The sequence below is a fragment of the Megalops cyprinoides genome, chromosome 6, assembly GCF_013368585.1.
Source record: "Megalops cyprinoides isolate fMegCyp1 chromosome 6, fMegCyp1.pri, whole genome shotgun sequence".
NCBI classification, from domain to species: Eukaryota; Metazoa; Chordata; class Actinopteri; order Elopiformes; family Megalopidae; genus Megalops; species Megalops cyprinoides.
In genome coordinates, this window is record NC_050588.1 from 19377441 (window position 1) to 19401913 (window position 24473).

The 24473-nt window shown below is 42.1% G+C and overlaps 1 protein-coding gene across 1 annotated transcript; it reads right to left on the minus strand.

The window, feature by feature from the left end:
- Nucleotides 1–13321: 13321 nt before the first annotated feature.
- Nucleotides 13322–23912, minus strand: cyldb (cylindromatosis (turban tumor syndrome), b). The gene is made up of 14 exons (XM_036531866.1): nucleotides 23783–23912; nucleotides 22565–23105; nucleotides 21759–21876; nucleotides 21119–21351; nucleotides 20612–20780; nucleotides 19839–19971; nucleotides 18460–18567; nucleotides 17615–17694; nucleotides 17104–17170; nucleotides 16548–16680; nucleotides 16004–16112; nucleotides 15469–15587; nucleotides 14978–15182; nucleotides 13322–14221 (listed from the first exon to the last, which is right to left on the minus strand). The coding sequence occupies exons 2-14, from the start codon at nucleotides 22997–22999 to the stop codon at nucleotides 14034–14036; spliced, it is 2097 nt and encodes a 698-aa protein (XP_036387759.1). The 5' UTR covers nucleotides 23000–23105; nucleotides 23783–23912; the 3' UTR covers nucleotides 13322–14033.
- Between the last annotated feature and the right edge of the window lie 561 nt (nucleotides 23913–24473).

Sequence of the window (24473 nt, forward strand, 5' to 3'; positions counted from 1 at the left end):
ACTAAGTCCCACTTTTCACCTATTGCGCATGCTCCCATTCGTTTAAATGGGTAAAAGATATACGTATTGGCCTGTTTAGTCCCTCCCCTTTCAAAGTGCACGAATTCACACAGCGCTGTATGAAGCGTGGGAGCAACTGCAAGCCATGTGGCGACAAAGACCGGCAGCGTCTATCTGTGCGTCGGGTCAGCGAATGACCTGACATTGCTCATGATTGTCGGGGGTCTCAATGTCTGTTTTGAAATCAGTCTCATCCAAAGTCGTCAACAATGACAAGATGTAATTCAAAATTGCACAGTCCTCCATTAGTTGTGATGATGTGTCATAAAGTTAATCATTTATTATTATTATTATTATTATTATTATTATTATTATTATTTCCTTTTCCACCTCCCCATAACATTGCACATAAATAAGGATCTGTGCTTGTCACAGTATTTGGGTTTTCACACATCAAAAAGACTGTGAGAAAGCACCTGGATTCATTGTTCCTCTCATGCCTTGGCCATAAGGACATTGAGTTAATAATATTGTAGGCTATTTAGTTTATTATAGCTGGAAATATTTTTGTCAAATTCCCTTCGTCTTTCCAAATTACAACACGCAAAATTTGCAAGCATCAGAAATGATAACCAATCAGGAATTTTTCCCAGTAGTGGCAATTTCACATTGTTTCTTCAAATCCCTCTCTCAATCTGTTCCTCTGTCAGTTCAATGTTGAATTTTTCAATGTTTTAGAATTTTCATCAAAACTTCATTTTGATGTACTGTCATGACAACTGTTCATTCTTGTGACTAAAGCATACACATTTCAAACAGAAGAAGCAATTGTCAAATATAAAATAAAGACAAAATGAAGTAATATAAAATACAGTGACTAAAACAAAAAGGCAATGTTCTGAAAGCTGAAGTTTTTAACACATGAGGAGGGTATTTTTTGTGTGTGTCTTACAGTCCCCTAGGCTGTGGTAGGCCTCAGTATATTCGGCTGGCAGCAGTACACTGCCTGGGTCTTTTCCGAGGAGGACAGGCAATTTATTTATGTTCTGTAAGACAGAGAATCAGAGATTGATTTGTGTTGTATTTGGGGGTGTCTATTCCATCTCTCTACTCCTCACATTTCGTGATGAAGTGCTGCTCTGTCTTGACTTCTTGTAGAGAGCAGTGAGAGCACAGCCTGTCCTCTCTGCGCAGCAAGGCTTTCCCGTGTCAGCTCGTCTTTTTTTCTCAGGCTGTACTCACTCTTACTTTGTCAAAACTTGCCTTTGCTTAAAATATTTCACTGTTCACAGGTGATCTGTCACAGTGTAGTGCCTTTTTAGAGCCAGATGGCACTCACATTAGCTTTGTGCACTTGTGTGCCAAACATAGGCATTAATACAAAAGGTGACAGCTTTCATTGTATGCAGAATATCATGGCTGAGCAAATTAGGGCTGCTCCTTCTCATATACAGTCACATCTTTACTAAAAGCCTGCCTTTTAAATCAAACGCATTTGACTCACTGCCATGTTTTTATATTGTTGATGTGTTTTACAGGTGTTCTCGCTTATATACACCTTCACCCCTGAAATACTAATGGTAAAACAAGTTTATCAGAAGGTTTAGCAGTAACTCAAATGATTTAAAAGTGCTTTATTGAGAGTTTAGAGTTTATTATGAGTTTAGAGTTTAGACAGCTGTGTTAACTGTTTTGAGAGTAGTTTTGAGAGCAGTTTGCAGAAATGTACCAAATTAATTCAGAATAATTGTAATATTCATTCCTGAAATACTTAAACATGTAGTCAAGTCTATTTTACTTCTTGTCATTTAATAATATTATTATTAATAATAATAATAATTATTATTATGATTATTATGATTATTATTGTTGTTGTTGTTGTTGTTGTTTTGTTCTACTTCTTCTTATTATTATTATTATTATTATTATTAATAATAATATTATTTTTATTACTATCATTATTATTATACAATGACCTTTACCCCCTACCGCACCTGTCATATAATGGGTTGGACTGCTTAAATATTTTTAACTTTAATTTAGTTGGGAGTTTAATGTAAGTGTTCCATTGTGCAAATATTTATGCTCCTGTCTCTGTCAGACAGCCTCACCGGCTATAGTAAGTGCTCATTAAATTGGTATCTTATCTCTTAGAGTGTATTGTCTTTATGGTGTTATTTCTCTCTCTCGCTCTCTCTCGCTCTCTCTCTCTCTCTCTCTCCATAGTGCCCCCTGGTGTGTGGTTGTCTGCATTAGGCCCTACGTAATGTCCCATCATGTGCCCACCTTACTCATATTCACTGGACCAGTGCCTGTGGAGTAGAGGCTGTCCTCAAGAGGTGGGTCGGTTTGCTGTAGGATCCCACAGGCTTCTTCCATGGCCCTACGGGGACGTGCCCTTACGTGGGCTCTGTGCGCTGGGGCCCTGGGGGGATTCACACTGAATCATGTGTGTTTAGAGCATGCTCACTCTCAGCCCTTCAGAGGGCTCAGCGTATAATCTCACTAGGAAGATTATTAAGGTGAATGGCGAACATGAAACAGTGCAGTGGGGGTGACTCTCTTAAGTCTACTATGGTCCAAGTGTTCTTCCTCTTTTATTTACTCATAGGTTTCTAAACCCTCAGCCATTCAGGGACAAAGAGCAATCCCTCATGAACACTGGGCTGGCCTGTTTATCCTTTCTCATGATACACTCACAGCATGTTAACTTTCTCTCCCTGTCATCCGAGCCTTAAAGGGTTAAGTACCTCACACAAGGTTACAACAGGAGGGGGTTCACCTGGCAGCAAACTGGCAGCCTTTCGGCTACAAGCTCTGCTTCTTGGCCACTACACCACGCTGCCGTGGTGTCTATCTGGTTGCATTTGATAAATGCAATACTGTGCAATAGTTTCATGTTTGATCTTAGCATGAGTGTGTGTAAAGGTGGGGGACCTCAGCTGCATTCCTTTAACTCCCTTTGATACACTGTCCATGTGATTTTGATAGCATAGCAGGTTGCTTCACTTCATTATCTCTCTGTTGAATGTTAAATTCCTATCCTACAATTACATTTTAGCTGAGTTCATTCCTACATTTAGACTATATATTTATTCAGTTAGCACTTTAATCCAGAAAGACATACAAAGCATCAATAAATATCTAACTGTATGCTATGTGAACTATGTAAGTTGCACTTCATAAGTACATACTATAATTAATTTGTTGGCTATCTAGCAATTATTACAGGTTTACCATATGCTGCTGTTCATATACCAATATGAACAACAGCATATGCAGTAATTGTCATTCCACAACTGAACAAGAGTCAACAGGTCACACAGTTGCAAAATAGCTAGTGTCATACTGATAACGCGGAGTAAGTGCTATGATAATATATAACAATCAGTGCTATGATACCCTAAATGTGCTACATGAAAAAGGAGGACTAAGATACTACCAAATTAGGAAATGGCTTGAGGGAAAGAAGATCCAATGTAAAGAAGTGGGTTTTCTGTCTGCAGCAGTCGATAGACACTCGGCTGTCCTGACAACTGTGGGAAATTCGTTCTAACAGACGGGGGTCAGAACAGATGAGGGACGTGACCCAGAGACGCTGTCTCACAGAGGAGGGGTGGGCAGGTGCTCTGAGTTTACAGAGTTTCTTCACCTATTTTCTTCTTACAGAGTTTCTTCTACCTATTGCACAGACATGACACCCTTCATCACCTTGCAGAGAAGTCAGTGTGTGACATCGTCACTTGGGCTGTTGTTAGGCAGGATGATACTGATAACATTACAGTTAGCAGAGGTATTGTGGTCTAGGTACTGGGCATGAAGCTCTAAGGCTGCAGGTGTAGTTGAGAGGTGGGCCACTAGCATTCTACCTTTCAGCATGGTACTTGACCTGAATTGTTTCAGTAAATGTCTAGCTGTATAAATGACACGTGTGAGCATGTACGCTATTCAATGCTAATTTGCATTTAGTTACATAGCATGTAAGCTATGCAACGCTAATTTGCTCTGGTTAATAGTGTCAGCTAAGCAAATCCATAACGTAAGGCAACAATGTGACTGTGGTAGTCTTAATGTTCCAAATCAACCTGTACAAGACCATGGGACTGCTGCTACACTGGTGTGAATCTCTACATTGCAAGGCATAGAATATAACATTTCAATATGAAATATGTCATTTTTATGAAAATATGATGGACACATATTTCTGTCGCAAAAACATTGTAGCATGTGATTGTGCTTATATCTGTGAACTTACATTTTGAGACATTTTGACACAAATTATTATGATGAAAACCCAGCTAGGATCTGATGATTCTGTTTGATGAGACGACTTCATTCATTTCAATGGGTACATGAAGGTCAGGGTTGCATGGATGAGGGTAAGCTTGAGGAGTGAAAAATAGATGCTGGCAGTAAAATATTTAGGAATTAACATTTGACATTCTAACAAGGTCAAAGCTTTTCTTCTCTCACTGAAGAGTGAAAATGATTCACAAGCAATTGTTCCAAACACCTCAATACCGGTGGAATTTAAGAAGTGAGTTGGTGTGGAACTGTCTGCACATGTCTCGAAATGACAAGTTTCACCCACAAGAGGGCGCTCTGTACAGTCTCTTGTTTACCTTCGAAGAAAACATGCATTCAGAAGTATGAAATTACAGTCAGTGACAGATGAATTTGTTTTGGTTCCCTGTTAGATTATCAGATTCAAAATCAGTCTTAAATGTCAAAAGAAGACAATCATAATGCATATTAATAACCAGTACAGTCCCAGATGGCTGTCTCCAAAGAAGAAAACCTGAAGTGTTTCTCTGAGGAGGGTGTTACATCTTTTTGACATGTCAGACATTGAGACATCAAGGAAAACAAATGCCTTTAAAGCTGATATGTTTTAATTATTCAAGCCAGCATGTACATTTATATGCAAAACAATCACATTACACCACAATCAAAATAACTATGCACCAAAATAAATAACTACGCAGGCATTGAACTCACAAGCATGCATGAATAAACCTTAACTCCTTCAGATTTTATTTATGTACAATGCAGATTTTATGATTTCTTAGGTGTTACACATCTTTGAACACATCATTGAACTCTTCCAGTGTATAACAAGTGAATTTTATAGGCATTAAAGAATATGTAAATGATGGGTGTTACAGTTTATCTAGACTGCTAAGTCCAGTTGAATGAAATTTTGATCCACTTTGTGAATAAATTTCTCATTATTTAAACACAAACTGCAAACGATCAGTACATCTTTTCAAAACAGTTAATACAATTTTATACAATTGATACGAAAATGATTTAAGTAAATCATGCCAACATAAATGGAAACATTCAGTTATAGATGTTGCTACCAAAACTGTGAATCTCTTCTGCTAATGTGCAAAACCAATTTGCACATTTATTCAGTTAACAACCAGCCTGTATGTATGCATAAAAGAGGTCACCTCTGTGTTGGTGTTTGCAAGAATGGAGCAAGTAAGAGGTTAAGGACCTTAGAGAATGATGGAGCTTGAAGCCAATGCAACGGCACATATGAGGCTTTATCAAGCAGGCTTCACCTGTCAAAGGTAAAGACACAAGGGAAGGGGGGGGGGGGGGGGGGGCCCAGCACTGGAAAAAAAAAAAAAACAAGAAAACTGTAAATGTACCATGCCAAAGTAGGGCCAGCATAGCCATGCATGCCATAGTCTCCAGGGAGGGTGTTCTTACCCACATTCCCACAACTGAGCCATACAGCTCATTGCATTCCTTCACACATTGTATCAGAGTATTGTGCCACCAGAACAGAGAGAGCAGGTGAGGCCTGATGTATCACACTTTGTAATCATATGGGACAATGCTGAACTCCATCACTCCCGTGAGGTTACTGAATGGCTTGCAACCCATCCACATGTGATGATGCAATTTCTCCCCCCTAAATTCCCCATTTCTCACTCCTGTTGAGGAATTGTTCTCTTCATGGAGATGGCAGATGTATGACCACCGTCAACATGACTAGATGTCCCTCCCTGATGCACCGAATGCTGCCTGTTTGGCAGTCACAGCCAAGGGTTGTCAAGGGTGGATGCACCACTGCAGGAGCTTTTTCCTCATTGTATTATTATGTATGTTGGTGAGAACATGTGGCCTGATCAACTAGAAAGAATGGGCTAAAACTGCAGTGCACAGTAATGTATTTTTTATGTCTTTATGACTTTGCCTTTTCACAGAAATATAGGTTTTTCATAATCATTTTGTTGTATTTTTTAGTTAGTGTAGTTTTACCTGGTATTTGAGGGTATATTGATACTTGTAATTTGCATGTATTGGGCCATTGAAATGACTGACAGAAATAACTTTCTTTGAGATGACAATTTATGCTGTTTTATGAAAATAATTTCATTTTGTGGCATGCCTTTATTGTTTTGAGTGTCAGTAAGTGGAGTAATGTTCTCAGGCAATCAAGAAAAACTGTAAAAGACTGCTGGCCTCTGTGTGCAGAAGCACACATTCCACAAAAGCAGCTTTTTTCCCAATTTCCCAATGACATAAAAGTAAAAATGCAGTGAAAGATTAGCAGTTTTGATTATCTTCTTGGCAGGAAATGCACATAATGTTCTAATATTCACAATAATGAAAAATTCCCTGATTGCCTGATTGGCCACTTGTTGGCCATGTGTGGATTCTTGCATGGCACAGGGTGCATTGCTGATGCTGCTCCTCTGAGGACCTAAATGACCTGTCCGCTACGGAACAGAGCAATCAACTGGATTAGAATCTCCTTTGGTATAGCCCTTAAGCGCTCTAGTTGCTGACTATGCACAGCTCTCATTATTCATCCGTTGTCCTTTAAAAGGGCTTATGCAGCTACAAACTCACAAAGGCTGCATACTTTGAAATGCAGTGTTTTTTGGCCAGTAACTTCTGTGTGTAAAATATGTGGGTGTGTGTGCAAGTGTGTAGACTTGTGTGTGTGTGGTCAGGTGTGAACTTGTGGTCGTGGCCCTGTGTTTGACACTGGCACTTGTTCATGTGTGGATGGTAGTGTCCTTGTTTGTGTAGCATTTTGTATCCTTTTGTTAGATGGGCTTTATGTTTGACTTTGGGATATCAGAACTGTAAATGTAATATTAAATGTACTTACATCTTGCACAGCACTCTGGATAAGAGCATCTGCTGTCTGTCTGCATGTGGGTCTGTAGGTTTGAGAATGGTGAGATCACATTTTGAGTGGATCAGATCACATTAAGAGTAACCATGGAGCCATCAACGGGGGCTGTCCTGTTCTGCAGAATGTCTGCAGCAGCAGCTTAATTTCTTTGCCTTGAGCAGGATGTACAAGGGACCGAAACCGCTGGCGAGGGTTGTCATGGCAAAGCTGGCGGGCACAAGGACGCAAGACATGACCCCGAAATCTGAGCAGTAGTCCGTGCCGGTGATGGAGAAGGCCAGAGAAACTGCCACGATGGGGAGGTAGAACAGCAGCAGGCGAGCCAGCATGGCCGCCGCGGTCAGCAGCGCGGCCCTCTTCATGGGATGGACCGTATCCGCGCCTGGCGCAGGCGCCCTCAGAGCCCGCAAGAGGAGGGCGCTGAGGAAGACCATGGTAATGAGCAGAGTGAGGATGAGGCTGCCTGCAGCCAGAGGCATCCCGGAGAAGGAGGTGAGGCTGAGGGTGAGGCAGAAGGCGAGACAGAAGGTCCAGATCAGCGTCATGGACACCCACCTAACCGTCTGGTCCTTTTTGAGGCGCCGGTAGAGGTGAGCGTGCGTCACTGCCAGATAACGGTCCACGCACACCGAGAACAAGAACAGAGGTCTGCCAAGAAGGTTGAACCCGTAGAAGAAGTACGCAATGCGTGTTAATATGTCCATTCCCAAAAAGATGTTAGCCAGCTCCAGGCACAGAGCCACGCAGTACAAGACGTCACTGGCAATGCAGTTGTAGGCTGCAACCTGACTGAGGGACTGGAAACGCTTGCCCGTCATGGGGATCCAGAGCACAAGGGCACAGCTGGGGATTCCCACCAGCACGGTGAAGATTCCAGCTGCCCAGTAGGCGTAGATGGCTTGGGGCATGTCGGGACACCACTTCCGCAAAAAGAGACAGGAGCCATTTTCAGGAACAGATGTGAGGCCGGAGGAGTTAGAGAGAAGAAAATCCATCATCATTTTGGAAAAAGGCAAAGCACAACAGACTGAAAGGGACACAGGAGAGAGTTGAGGTTAGTTATCAACAATACAAAATTCAGACTCAGAGAGCTGTGCCCCCATCCCACCCACGCCTGAAATGAAGAAATACAGAGGAAGAGCAGGTTACCCCATGTTGTCTGTATCAGGCCTGTATTTTTATATGAGGAAAGATCAGTGTTGCTATACCCAAATGTCACATCATTGCAGAATCTACAAACACCAGAACACAATTCTGCCCTCAAGCAGACTTCATCTTGATAAAACTGCAGAAGTCCACCATTGCTAAATTTACAAGATAAATCCGATAAATATATCAAGAATTCCAAGCAAGAAGATTCAATACATGAGGAAAGAAAAGGAAGTCTTGTGTCAGATCTGTTATTGATTGCTGGATGAAGGATGCTCGGCTGACCTCACTGTAGATCTGGGACTGTTGTAGCCAAATTTAGTTGCGGAGAAAAAGAATCCAGTTGACTTTCTGAATGACAAGTAGTTCACTTGGGGGTATCAGGGAATACAAGTTCCAGTGCAATGAATGACTTTTGGTAATAAACCAAAAGTTAAAGTAAAGCAAAAGTTAAAGCCACAAATCCTGGACTGAAGTTTGCCTTCTGATTTGTATCCTCCCTGTCCTGGAAAGTATGTTAATGTTCAATATCAGTGCAGGAACATGAAGAAAATAACTTCTACCGATGGAGCCAATGATGTTCCGTTTGCTTTTCGTGATGATCACTTTTGGTGAAATAAGACCAAAGGCATGTTGAGGTTGTTGAACACCACTAATCTCCTCTTTTGTTCTGATGACCTCTTATGGGCACCGTCCAGGAAATATTTGCCTGTCAAAGTTACACTGATACAGCAGGGCAGATTCGATTTCCCATTTTGAATTTTCAGCATGTTTCCGACTTCAGCTCGTTATGGGGGTGCAGGTTGTTATCGTTATCATTTGCATGCCTGCATATTGATAACAGCCAGAGAAAATGGCAGATTAAAATCACCACGCTGCATTTGCATGCAATGTCTCCAGAACCAGAGACCACATTCAAAATGATTGAATGTAGTCTCTGGGTCCACTTAGATTTCACCTTTTCTAGCAATTTTTTTGGCAATATTAACCACATATTTTTTGAATGAAGCTAATGTAATAAATAAAATGTAATGTAATAAAATGTAAAAAATAAAGTAATGTAATGTTCTTTATTGTAACTGTTTTAAATTCTGTTTCCATACTCTCAATCTCGATCAGAATAAATGTAGAGCTATTAAAGCTGACCAGAGACTTGTAATAAATGTTCATGGAACAACTTAACATTTTAATCAAGTACATTGAGACTTTCTGCTATCACTAAAGCTGGACAGGAGTTAGGGAACGTCTTGACATCGGGGTTCGGGAATGCATCACACTCAGACTGGTCCAAATTCTGAGTGACACATGCATTTAAACATGGAAAACAAAAACCCCTTATGTGCAGCTGAATGAGCTGAAGGGTGAGACATCATTGGGGCAGAGAGATAGGAGGTTGGGGGGCACAAAGAGGTGGAAACAAATTCTGATTGCCATGTGGCTGGTAATCAGGCACAGCCTAAAGCCCAGTGTTTCCGACAGTAGTTTCCCTTCCCACAGCCTCCTTTGCCTGCCGTGTGTCAGACCCGCACCCTTTGGTTAACCTTTTGTGCATCTGTAGACAGCTGGGTACTCAGCTGATATAAGTATGCTTGGACTGCAGAGAGGCATGGTACCTGTTACCTACTCGTCCATTATGTAATGAGTCACACCTACTCTACTGCATGTGCTGTGCTTGGCCTTTGCTTACACATTATCTCAGTTTAGAGCATGGCTGTCACCCCAGATATCATCAGGGATGACATGTGGTGGATAAAGCCTACTGACACACCTACCAAGCGCATCCACTGCAGAATCGAGGGGAGTCTGCGCTGACACGCCATGTGAGTTTGAAACCAGGGAGTTGTACCATGTGGGACCAAGTTCAGGACTCCACCATGAATACAGAGCCAAACTGTACTGCTCATGTGTCACAGACGGTGCCTTATATGGTAATGAAACATTTTCCATTACAAATTCACCAGTCAGCCATCAGACCTCTCATCTCCATCTAAGTCTCTGGGTAGTCAAACCTCACAGAAAAAGCGATGTTTGATTTTGAGAAATCTTGTTTGAGATGTTTGAGAAATGTCTTTCTCAAACAGACTACCCTGTTCTATTTTATCTGGGAATAGTTCATGCAGGAATGAATTAATTTAAATTTATCCACCTCCACAGGAAAAAACAAAATCAGAGGCTTGCAGTACCAGATCACAACCACAGGAGGCTGTCATAATACAAATCAGCTTTGTACAAAGCTGGAACGCAAATCAGGTTTCCTCCTTATGTAACCCGAGAGGAAAGCACACAAGATGAATATGTGATCCTGGTTATTCTCCACTTCACTTTATTACGTAATTACTCACTGGATTAATTGCATGGGTTGTATCAATCACAGTCCTATCATGGTTTAAAAAGCTGGCAGAACTTAGAAGTGCAACAAAACCAGTTGCACGAGAATTTTGGCATTGCCATAAGTAGGATAGCCTAAGTTTAGGCTTGTTAGCATGTAAGGAATCTTAGTTTTGAGGAACAAACCTGGTGAGGAGGCTGTGACTCAGTGAGCTCAGCTTCCTCTTGCAACAGCAGGTACAACACAGTCAATTGAGACTGTTGGCAAGTGTCTCAAGATGAACGCTCATGAATGTAAAAGGCCACTGTCAGCTAATGAAGAAACAATATCTCCTGTGTGCTGTAATGTCTACTATATCCATACATGTATTAAAACACATTTTCAGTTCACCCTAATCAACTCTTATATACTCTTTTCTGTGTAAGTAACAGGCCATGGTATTGAAACCACACAAGTCTGATGCACTTTGATGACATAACTAGTAGTGAGGAGGAACATAAATATTATCCTTGCTCTTTTCCTTTGAATTAAAGGAGGAGCCAAACAATTGAAAGCAGCTATTAGGTGGCAATAACTTCTCTACTGCTTGTTGTGCAACTAAAAGTGAAGAGTCTCACTTGATCTAGGTTTTCATGACTGGAGACAGCTGAACAAATTCTGGCTGTTGGAGGGCAACTATTTTTCATCTGAAGCTTTTTAAACATGTGAAATCAGCAGTGACCCTGAATGCAAGTGGTTAAGCAGTGGTATTAATTATTGCTGCTTTGGGACAGAGTCTGCACACCAGAATTAGCACTCCTGTGCTATGACCTGTTCACCTGGGAGAGAAGACGCAAAGCCTCACGTGAAAATCACCTGAGCTGCAGAGAAGGGCGTCAATCTATCAAGCAGCACATCAATCATTTTTTCATTTCACCAGAAAGGTCAAGTGCAAACTTGATTTTCTCTTGCAGTGATAATTGGGGCGAATAGGACACGTGGGGAATGCAAGGAATTGTGTGGCAGTGATTAGAGCTACTTGTGACCAAGTAATGTGACCCGAGACACAAAGGTTTTCACGCTCACTCTTTTGATAAGCATGTATCATATATGTAAGAGAACTGCTTAATTCCAATAAAAATGTATTTATGCTGCTTCAATATCATATATTTACCTTATATGTTCTGTATACAATACATGTGATTCTTAGATGATTGTTACAGGACTTTCATTGGGATCACTGGCAACTTTAATGCCTTACCCATTTCCTGCAGAAATTTGGTTTTCCAAGGTTTCTCATCCATGTTCTAACCAAACCAAACCCCCCTTAGCTTGACCTGTGAGGCTCAAAAGGGCTACAGGGTTGTATGTATGCTCGGATTTCAAAAACCTCCATATCCACTGCAGGGGAAAGACATATTCAAGGCACTTGCAATGGGGTTTTCCTGGTTTCTTTGGCATGGAGTTACAAGAGCCTTTGTCAGGGCGTTCCTCCATCACTAGGCCATGAGCCAAATGTGCCCAATGCATAATAATTATTATTGTTTATTTGGCAGCCTTATCCAAAATGATGCACAAGGACACTGAAGTAAGATACTACGCATACCACAAGAACAACAAGGATAAAAGCATAAGTACAGAACAAGCAGAAACACTGTGTGACAATCTAAAAAGCAGAGCTCAGAATATAACCAACAAACTGTAATCATTTTAAACATACAATGCCTAACAACTATCCCTGAAAGCAAAGCCTATGTCCTATTGATGAGCACATACAACCTAATAAACATTTAAAAGCAAATGTTACTTAACAGCATAGCACTCACATGATGCCAAAAATGACTCACATGAGCAACATTGCCTTGGATCATACCACTAATATTATTCTAATCAGTAAGATCAGCATTACATCTCATCAGATTCCACTCAAGGTTTGAAGTTGCTGGTTGAATGGTGTAAGACACAGGACGCATTCATGTAACAGGAACTAACAGACAGACATTGACACATTGGTTTATATGATGTACAAATGAGGGGTAGAGGATCGGGGCAGGGAACATCTTAAAGTCACCTTAAAGAAGAGCTGTCAAACACTACAGAAATTTGGTGGTTTTGTGGTCTGTGTTGTTTGTGTCACTGTAGGCTACACCCTCTGCTAAAGAAGCATGCCGCTGGCATTAGCAAGATGATTAATCTGTGAACAGAGTACTAAAAGTAGACAAGAGCCACAGGCAAGCTTACAGGCATTGTGTTTTGTCCCACCTCAGAAATGCACATTCTATATATAAATCACTCAGCACACCTATGAACTTGTATATATACCAACACACACACATATATATGTCTATGATATATAATAAGTACATGTAATATGTGTATATTATGTATATAATACTTTTCTCCTTTTTCAACCTAACTTTGGAATTTAGGTTTGCAATTTTCGATTTGTCTCATTACACCATGTTGTACACTCAGGCAGGAGTGCTAAAGCATAATGAATGAAACACTCACACACCGCTAGCAACTTGGATACACTTTTTAATCTTCAACAAGACATACATTTTGAATTAGTCTCCATTTCTGGATTTAGTATGCACACATAAAAGGTAACAGTCTTGACATGAATGTATGGTAAATTATCTACCATAATGACAATGTTGTCAGTTCAAGAAAAAAAAAAAATATATATAAAAACTGTAGCTAATTTCATCTCATTTATTTACACTCCTTTGCTTCCTTCTACCCGTTGCATAAAATCTTCATTGGTAGAATCAGCTACTTGCCAATACATTCAAATGATATTATTGTTGAGGCAGTGCATACAGTTTAAACTTGAATAATATACCATCCTTCATTCCTGGAGTCCATTTGTTTAAACTAAAGCATTAATTTGAAAACACAAATTTACACAAACAACACACTTCCACATTTTGGTAAATGTACATATGGAATCCTTCATTTCTTTTTGAGTGCTACAGCTAAGTTCATATGTAAGAAGAAAAAGGCATGTCCACTGCACTCTGCTCATAGTCATTGACAAAATCGCAGTGACGTCAGCAAATGTTTCAGCCGTTATCTGTACATCCACTTGATTCCACAGCCGTAACAATGCAGCAGTGCAATGACGTGATGACCAAAGATTGGGACACCTTGGGTTGGCTGGAGTGAGGGGGGCGGGGGGTGGCAGTATTCAATCTAGCTGCAATGTCACTGTGGCCATCAAGTGACAACTGTAAAAAAGTCCAACAATTTTCTGACCCAATTTTCCCTACACTTCAAAGACTGCAGAACTTGCAGCATGTAGGAATTGGGGAAAAAAAACCTGCAGTGGCACTGAACTGACGCTGAAATTTCTTAGTTTACCTTTAGGGAGGAGGCACCATGGCAGTTAGATTGTGTGGGGAGTTAATGTAGTTATTCTTTCAAGGACACACACGGGTGCTGATAAAAGCACATGTAGGAGTCCTGCAGTAGCCTCTTGACCAGATTGCTGGTGTTTGACAGATCCGCTGCAGCCAGTTCCTCCTCTGGCTGTGACAAGAAGTCTCCCACCTCCGGGCAGGCCTTGATCTCTGGAACGCTGAAGCCGTTTTTGTCATCGCCTGAGGAGAGTGAGAAAATGTAGATTGAGCCTAAACTATGTGTCTACTGCACATAAATAAAGGGAATTATCAACATTTCTACAATATTTCCTAAAAAGCCCCAAAAGGGCCTGTATTTTCTTTGCTGTACCTTGATGGGTTACCCTTTTCCCACAATGCATCATAGTCATCATCTGTCAGAACCCATCTAGCAGAACATAACTGAAATTAAAAAGGTGGGTTTGACCTCACTAAAGAAAAGGAACAGTCCCCACTCAGAATGGGAAAAAGGCAATACCGACTTGTTTCTCACTGTTCTTGTCCTTTGTTGAATTAAAACCAAAATCAACAGCAAAACAAATTAAAACCTGAAAATAGGACTGTGTGGGTTCAGCTCTAAGGAGGACTGCCAAATACTTCTTGAAAAACATCAAAACTGCGATAGAGGCTGCTGCCAAAAATCTTAGGAGTGATACAGCCATAATAAAGCAAAGTGAAATGAGGCTGGTATTGACTGAAGTCATTATCCTTTTTAACCTGTATCCACTTTCAAGGTGAACCGTGTTTTGAACGCTATCATTCCTGCACTCACGTTCAGTTCCAGGGGAGCACACCGAACCATTTCTTTTTTTAAGAAAAAAGGACAGTCTGGATATAGTTTTTTGTATGAAAACTATTTATTTTCCCTCGGCCGTTATAATTAAATTGGGTTTGCTCAAACCTGAGGACCGTGAGGGCGCGGGGTTTCAAGACAAGACAAGGGACCTAGCGTCTCACCACAGCGGTCGGCCATGCTGTCGAAGAACAGCCAGGAGCGCGGGGAGGGGCCGAACTTGACGAATGAGACGTAGTGGCTGGTGCGGATGCAGAGCACAGCAAAGAGCTGTAGCTTGTGTCTGGGCATGGGGCCGTCCACGGGGAGGTCCGTTGGCGCTGGCAGCTTGCGAGGGGCATGGTCCTTCCGCAGCGGGTGAGAGTGCACCTGAGTGAGCCAAGGGGGAGGGGAGGACATCAAAACCGTGCGGGGTCTGCAGACACAGAGTACTCTATGCCGTTTGTGCCAAGTGTAGTACAGGATATAATGAGGATTCCATCGGGTGTATCAGTGAAAACAGAGCATAATGACCATTACACCATTGGAAAATACCACTGCAAAACATAAGTATGTTCTTTTGACCAAAGTGTGTACTCTCTCTGCATTTGCATTTACATTTGCAATGTATATTGTCTTTACTTGTAAATGCCATGTTGGCTCTGTATCTCTGTACCTGAGTGCTGCAGGTGGTGCAGTACTGCTTTATTCTCCCTGGCTGCAGTTTACGGTCCCCCAGGCACCCAGGGCACTCCAGCTCCGCCCGCCCCCCACAAAGGAAGCACTCCCGAGGGGCTGGGGGGAGAGGGATAAGGGCCTGTTCACCATCATTTCACATCCACCGCACCTCAACCTGGCTAACATTCCCCCGCATTTATCTTTGTGGCCACCACAACATGTAATATCCTTATATATTCCTATATACCTGGTGAGAGAGTATCTCTCTGCAGTATCACGGAGGGGTAAATCAGTCCTCTGGGAAAGCTGTTTTTAACACTGTTACATTATGAAATTCACAGTAAGGTGTCCTTACTGTGCTTCCATCCACAGATGCATTGCAATGATTACATTTTTAACACCTTACACAACCTAATAATGAATACCAATTACTTGCTGCGGGAAGCATAGGCCAGTACTATGACCTCAGCACCACATGCAAGGAACAGGCGTGAGTATTGTTGTGATTGTGGTTAATGATTGGCAATGCTTACAGTTGTGTAGGAGGTCTGTGATATCCAGCTCTGTGGATGGTATGATCCGGGGGAACATCTTATACCCCTTCCCAAATCTCGGCATCTGGACCATCAAACAGGATGGGACCTGAGACAGGGGAACAAGAGGAATATATATGAGCCCAAGATTTAAAGGCATGGCCATCTTTACATAGGCATGAGCATGTCAGAATTTAAGAGTTTAGTTTTTTCCCCTTAAAAGGATTTATTCTTTTCAAGCTGCACAGGTTTATTCAACACAATATGGATAATGGCATCTAATGTAGGAATATTACAAAATCATGTACAACTGCATCTTGAACTAGGAGAAACCTTATAATTAAAAGAACCAAAAACATACAGGAAAAATGATAAGGAACTGAGATAAGAGCCAATCTAATGAGGTGTAAAATAAATATTTTTAAGAATACAGATATTTTTCCAGGTTTTCTGTTCCCTGTATATGCCTCCACTAAATTACACAACTCCAGTGGTAGCTCTCCACCAGTGATACCAGCACTTTCTCAGTGGCTACGAAACCCACCTTTTCAAACTTGAGGTCACATGATAGGAAGGAAGTTTCCAGGAGCTGCTGGACTGTAGGCACCGGGCCCACCTGCTCTTTGTCCAGAATGATCTGGAAGGTATAGGAATCCTGAGTAATCTCACTCCCTGACCTGAAAACCAGAACAGACAAGCATTTCAGCTTTTTATAATTATTTTTCCTAATAGGCTCAAGATACTCATGTCCACGTGTATAACCCCTTATATTTTCCATTCTCTAGATTCCATTCCAGACTCATGCTACACCCACAGTCACACACGAATCAGCTGTTTGATTGCCGCTGAGATAGCATTTGAAAGGGGCGTGGTTCAGAAAGGGTGACATCAGAAACCATCAGGGTAGCATGTGAGCTGCTGTGAGATAACTTGAAGATGAAGCGGATTAGTGAGGGACAGCAGGGAACAATGGGGGGCACTGAAGAGAAAAGAAGAAGAAGTGAGAGGTAGTCAGATGTGTTGAGGAGTAGGAGGGAGCAGCAAGGAGTACAGAAGAAAAGTGAGGAGGGGTGTGGAACTAAAAGGAGGGTTTGTAAGACCTGAGCTTCAGGAGTGGATCCACGTGAAGCAGCCGCTGAAGCAGGATTGTAATGAACTCCTCTGGGTCTGAGGGGGGAGCAGAGAAATGTGGTGAAATAGCAGGGAAAAACAATTCACAATGAAATCATTTCACAATTGAAGCTTACAATACCACTTTACCGTGGACTTCACTTAATGGTCATGTGACATTGTAACTTGTGAAATTAATTATTCAACCAATAAATGCACTTTGGTCTGAAATTTAATTGTCATTATTATCCTGTACAAATATAACCTTGCAACATCACTGACTGATCATGCTGATGGAGTTTAAACATGTCCATGACTAACAAAAAAAACAGATTTAACAATGAAAAGTTATTTTTTCCGCTGTTATTCATTTGAAAAGGCTATTGTAAGCGGTCACACCTGCTGCTTACCTAAAACCTTTTAAAACACTCAAAAATCCATGTGGGTTTGGCAAAGAAAGAAAAGAAACACGCCAGCAGCCAAGGTGTGAGAGGGGAGTACCTTTCTCCTCCGTCAGGAACGAGTCACACCCCAGCTGTCTGCGGAAGGCCATCACACTCTCACACGGAACAAAGCCCTGTCTGGGAAAGAAGTTCAAGTCACTCCCTGTACACACACTCACACACACACACACACACACACACACACACACACACACACACACACACACACACACACACACACACACATTACCCTTATCTGGACTGTGTTTGCCCACAAACATGTACCCTGACCTGAATGACTCTGACAAACGTAACACTCACCTAGACTGTATGGACCTCTCATGGGTTATCACCATTTTGCGATATGACAGTTTCATACACAAATATGTCAAAGGGTGCCAATGCACCACAGTGTGTTTACTGCCAAATCAGCTCTATAACATTACATAGGTAAAATTGTTTTTATAATTTTATTACTATTATTATTTGTTATGACTTCACTAGAAATTGGACTCATACTCTCATTGTGTTAGGATGGGCCCACTAATTACAATGCAAAGAGTTTTACAGCCACGGACGGCATGCATAATCTTTCTACAGGAATTCTGTGTGTTCAGTAGACTTCCCCAGCTGTGATAGTGATTGCCCTGCAGATGCGTCTCACACATCACACATGCGTGTAGTTATGTAGCTGGGTCAAATGTGGACAATCACGTTTGTCGAGCAGCTGGCTGACACATGACCTGTGTATCTAACTGCACAGTCGGTTCATGCCGTACACACTCATCTGAACCTACGGTGGGACACATTCATCTGCACCTGCTCTGTTGTACATACTCATCTTTATCTGCACCACTGTACATACCCATCTGTACCTGCACCGCTGTATATACTATTCCGTACCTGCGCAGGCGGTTGACGATTTGTCTCCTCAGGATGGAGGGAACTTCTTCCTCTGACACCCCAGGACTGCGACACAAACTGTCCAGGGTGACTGAGGAGCTGAACAGACTGCAGAGACACAGATGATGTCATTTGTTTACTGCATGCCTGGCTGACTGGTTAGTTAGCTGGTCAGTCAGTTGGTTAGCTGGACAATTGATCAATTGGTTCATTTGTTGGTTGATTCATTGATCGATTTGATTTAACATACTACTGACAGATCTTTAGCAAACATGAAATTTCAATTTTTGGTACAATGGACAGAGAGAGAGAGGGGGGGGGCATAGAGTGTATGACCTAACTTATCCAGAACCCCATTTATATGGTTTCCCACAAGAGGAATCAGTGCTCACATCTGAGACAAATTAGGCATATTCATTAAACTTGTTCAGCCTCTTTTCCACCTGTTCATGACCACACTCCACTTATGACCCGAAAAAAGGAACAGATTTTTTTTTAATCCCAATAATGCAAGATTATTATACTGGAATTCTAAAAATGTAATGCTGACTTCAGATTCCTCAAAGACGTCCATCTAAGCATGCAATGAACTGATGGGTTTCACAACACACAACTCACGACATGTGACAGAATTACTGAAAACAAGACCTGGGTCAGAGCACAGTTATGCAAAACTTCTGAGGGAACTTGCATTGCCAAAGTTCATTGCACTGTGACATCAGCATGAAAGGAATGAGGGAGACCAGGTGGTCGTGTGACCCAAAAAACATTTACATTCACATTTACATCGCTTTTATTCCTTGGGCACATGCTATGGCCCTGAGTGACTTACAAAACACAGGCACATACAGTACCAGTCAAAATTTCGGACACACCTGGTTAAGATAATGGAAAACGTGCATTCAAAGACATTTTGATCTAAAGACTTGTGCTTAAATGTTTGAAATTTTTTCTTAAACAAATATAAATAGTGAAGTTGATGCCCTCATTTAAATTTCTTTCAACAAAAAAAAAGAATCTTAAGAACCTAAGCATGTAAAATATAGGATAGTTTTGACTTGTTTAACATTTTTTGGTCACTGCATAATTCCATTTGTGTTATTTCATAGTTTTGAAAAGTAAAAATGAAGAAAATAGTAAAGATAAAGAAAAACCCTTCTATGAGTAGGTAGGTAACTTTTGAGTGGTACTGTAAGTGAACATAATCAGGTCACATGAACAACAACACCTACAAAAGAACTTAGAACACTTTCGAACAAAAGTGTCAGAATAGAACACAAAGCCACACAAGTCAGTGCCACAGTGAAAACAAACATCAGCTGCACAACTAAAGCATCGTTATAGCATGATGTGCCATGCAGCAAAGTGAGACAGCTCACCTGAACAGCGTGGAGTCCAGGTAGCATGAGTTGTAGTGGCCTTGGATCCCCTTCATCCTGCCCTCCAGCAGAGCCAGGGCCTCCGATTCTGGGATGGGTGGGGCATCTTCAACCCCCTCTTCCAGAGGTGTGTCTGAGGAAAACCCATGCCACAAAGCAAAACACTGAAGCACTCCCCAGTTCACTGACACAGTTAAAATAAAGTGAAGGTACCAAAATGAGGCAAAGCACTGAAGCACGTCTGATTAACTGACTAACATGCAGTTAGAATGCATGTCTACACCTAGAACCTGTAAGGTGAATGAGATATGTAATATCCTACATTCTAGGATTACAACATGCTGGAAATGTTCACAGGCCCTAACTGTCCTTGATCCAGGTCTACCAGGACTAAACAAGTCGTTTGACATAATATCTTCAAATATATGACATGACTCATAAATAATGGCTAATCTGATTCTGTGACAAGTCACACCAATGTTCTGTGCTGTTCCAGTGAAATTCCATAGTTTTTGTGTGTTCCATTCTGTTATTCCCACAGAACTCATTTGTCCATGCGCTTTCTTGCTGTTAATCGCAGTAGAACCTAGTTACCTGTGTGTGAATGTTACTTGCTGTTATAAGTAGTGGAACTCTGTTATCTGTGTGTGAATGTTCATGGATGTTAATCGCATGTATTGTATACATACATCATATCTGTTCTATGCGCATAGTTGTTCTGTGCCATTAATCCCTGTGAAACTCTTAGGTCTATGTGTGACTTGGGGGCTCACCTGGGAAGAGCTCATGATACTTGGGTGCCTCCTCCACAGCAGTCAGGGACTGGAAGCGTCCATCTGGTCTACAAGTCTTTAAGGGGACAAACAGTGCTCTGTTTCCTTTGCAGGTGAAATACTGTTGGGCTCCAAGCTTTCCATCCGAGCAACCGCTCATCTCATAGTCCTGCAGAGTTTAGGGCACATTTATATTTGTTTAGCAGTTTCTTTCCCTTCATTTCAGTTTATTTCTTACAAATACATACATATAGATATTAGCAGTAGTGCTTGTGGTAGTATGACAACTGTTCATATTGCTCATATTTGCAACTCTGTTTTGCCGACATCATACATTATGATATCATGCCAATAAATTCAAAGTGCAATTCAAATTATTCATTAAATGAAACAGGGTGAGAGGTAGAGAAGGCAAGAGATGACAAGAAAGAGAGCAGGAGGAAGGGAGAGGGAGAAAGTAAGAAAAAAAAACTGAACAGATGAAATCCAGCTGTCTCAGCCGCTCACCAGTTCAATGCCGGCCCAGCTGTCCCTCTGTCCCTCAGGTAGCCCTATCCATCGTATCACCCCGTACACGGTGACCCCGCTCCCAGCCTCCACCTCCACCATTGACCCCACCTCTAGGGGGCACTGTGGTGTGGGGGCTTGGGGGACGCCGGGAGGGCTTCCTCCGGCCTGTCCGCCTCGAGACCCCGAGTTCGGGAGTGAGGGGATCCGCGAAACCGCCCTCTTGTTGACACCTGTAGAGGGTGACACCAGGCACGATGTCACCAGACCAATCCCGTGACTCGGACATAGCTGTGAAACACAATGTTCCTGAACTGCTCTCCCTGCTCGCTTGCCAGAGAAGCACATGCTCTCTGCATTCCTGGGCCTGTTCTTCCAGTTCCACACACTAAAAACAATACTGCTCGCTGACAAACACACCACACACACACACACACACACACGCACACACAAGACTTTACTTCAGCCTTCAGGTGCACCTTATGGTGGCGTGACTAGAAAACCAAACTGGAACCAAATTTAAACAAATGTGATTTTGTTTGCAACATCCAGTGGCACCCTCCTACACACTGTGAATGCTGTGAATAGATGAAATCTTCTCATTCTCAGTTCACTGGACACCAGGAAACAGCAACCTCACCTTCAGTCTGAAGGTTTCGTGGACTGACAGTGTAGTTGGGGACAACTTGGACAATGTCTCCAGCGCTGACTAGAGGGAGCGGGGGCACCTTCTTGGTGGGCTGACTTTGATCTGTGTCCTGTAACCAAATGTAGGAGAAAAAATATAAAATGGCATTAGTTTTTGTCATGTACATTTACTGACACAGTTGGCCAGTTTATCTCTACCAGCTAGCTTGTCGAGGCATCACTTTATTCTGTGTAAGACATATTAGTTGGAAAGTGTGAATCTGCTTTTGAATCTACACAATAGTCAATACAGCAACACTGCTATGGGATGGGCTGCTCTGCTCTAGGCCTAGTGGGCCACAATCCAACAGGCTTTCCTGTTTCCTGTTAACTACAGACACCACAAGAGCCAGAGAGGTAGTTCAACAAGACAGCGATTAATTCAATCAAGTGTTGAAACACCTGGGTGGAGCCTTACTCTATGGCCCTCTAGCACCAGTGCTGACTAGCAATGACTAAGATGTAGAGTAACTAAAGGATGGTAAAGTGTTCCATTAAGATACAAATTTAGCTATGCGCACCCACCCCCTCCAGACCAGCGTCTCTTATGTTTACCAGTGACTGCAGAGTGGGGCTTTGTGAATCCTACAATGGGTGGGCCTACCCTGTGTTGTCAATCACCAACTCTCATAAGCCAATCACATGCCTTCGCTCTCCAAAGCAAACCAATGTGCTCCACTCACACCAGCATGCCACTGATAAAAAGTGGCTTGTCTGTCCATATTGAGGGCACACAAAGCCGCATCACTGAAGGCTTACCACGAACTCCACCTCAAACCCCAGCATCAGCAGGTCGTCAGGGTTCTCCCGCCTCCCGATCTGCATCAGGTTCTTGACCAGGCCTGGCTGCAGGCCCTTCTTGTGCTTCACCACCACCAGGTCGTTCTGGGCCAGATCGCAGATGGCTGTGAACAGCTGAGGGTTACACAGCAGTTCCAGCCGCTTCTGGGACGGGGTCACGAAGAGCAGAAGCTGTGCCTGGTGGCGGGAGAGGGGGTACGTGTCCTCCCGCTTCACCACCCCGCCCCCCTTGACCCCACCAGTGCCACTGTACATCTGGCCAATCAACTCCCCTTGCTTTGTCTCCGCCTCCACCCTGCCGATGCAGCCCTTGCACACCGACTTGTAGCCATTCCTGGCCTTTCCTCTGATGACTATAAAGTACTTGTCCTTACGTTCTTCCTTCTTCTCCATCAGCTCTGGCCACACCTGCGTCTGTCTGCCTGTCTGTCCGTCTGCGTGTGTGTGTCTCTATGTCAGATGTGCAGTACTCTGAGCAGGTTGTGTGACAGCAGGCATCCTATCAAGGAAGATCCAACAGGTTATCTCGCAGACAAGGGTGTCACGGTCAGTCCCGTGCTCTACTGAAAACAGGGTGCATGTGACACGCAAAAAACCAATGTGATCAGTTGCAGGTAATCGCTTACGTTCTGATGTTTATAGATCCTAGCGTACAATCACATGTTACTTATTACAGAAAGATTCACATGGACATAACTTCTTGCTGCTTTACAGATTTTTTTCCCTAAATGAAAAAATGGGTTTAGTTGTGAACCTAAATTGAAGTAGCCTGCACCGATCGAAAATTCACACAATCTAAATAAACATTTATAAAACGCTTTTATTGTTTTTCGTGCATCACCAATTTAGTAAATAAAAAATAAACAGAAATCTGATGATTTCCAAATATTACCATGCAATGTCATTCAGTTTAATCAAGTCCAAACATCCCATTTTTGGTGTAGATTAAATTTGTGCGATGATGGCAATATTTATGAAATCCATTCAAACAGCACATTAAAACCGGCTCCATGGTTTTTATTTCATACCCTGTAAAATGAGACAATAAGTCTTTTTGTATGCTGATACTACCGTCAAGCGATGTACTAACGTACATAAAGGTGTTGCGAACTGGTAACTTTCTGCTTGTTGGTAGAACTTTACACGGTATGTAAACATATAAATATTCTTACTCACCGTATATTCCGAGCCGTACTTGACTTCGATAGCTACAATTATTCCTCTACCATCTCGTCTCACTGACCAAGTTTCACAAACCCAGCGCCGCGACGTTTCAGGAAGTCACAGATAATTCACTTGCTTGACCCGTCTGTGACCGAATACAGGCTAACGTCAGTGACTGCAGCTTTTAAGTGACGCTCAGGGAATACGTGTGCGAACCGTGAAGCTTTTTCATAGGACAGAGCGCTCTGTGGGATGTTCCAAACAAGATCGATAGAAATCATCTCAATCCCTACCTACCGAACACACTTTCCAGACAATCGAAGCCTAGTAACTCCTGTCACTAAGATTCGCTCCGTATGATGCACTCTTACATAACGCAAATTTAACAGTAATTCATAAAGTGTGGTTACGTCCCCTCAGCTGTACGTTTCGTGTATGCATACAATTGTTTTGTGTAGTTTATTTGGTATGTTCAAATAAATTCCAATAAATAAAAGAACTCATAACAAGTCTAATCAACTAATAAGTTGATAGACCAAACTTTAAAAGGCGTAAAGCGACTTTCACTCAAAAAATGACGAAACTGTGGTTTTATGGGTGCGTTTCGTTATAGGTTTCCGTGGCTGTATTTAGTATTTCCAATTCCATACACTGATGTGTATAGTACGTATTAATGAATATTAGTTTTAGCAAATTAGAGCAA

Coding starts and splice junctions, on each gene's coding strand:
- cyldb (XM_036531866.1), bottom strand. CDS start 22,999: ATGGAGAAGAAGGAAGAACGTAAGGACAAGTACTTTATAGTCATCAGA. Junction 21,352..21,758: donor ACGAAACCTTCAGACTGAAG/GTGAGGTTGCTG, acceptor CACCCTCTACAG/GTGTCAACAAGAGGGCGGTT. Junction 15,183..15,468: donor GCACCACCTGCAGCACTCAG/GTACAGAGATAC, acceptor TGGCTCACTCAG/GTGCACTCTCACCCGCTGCG.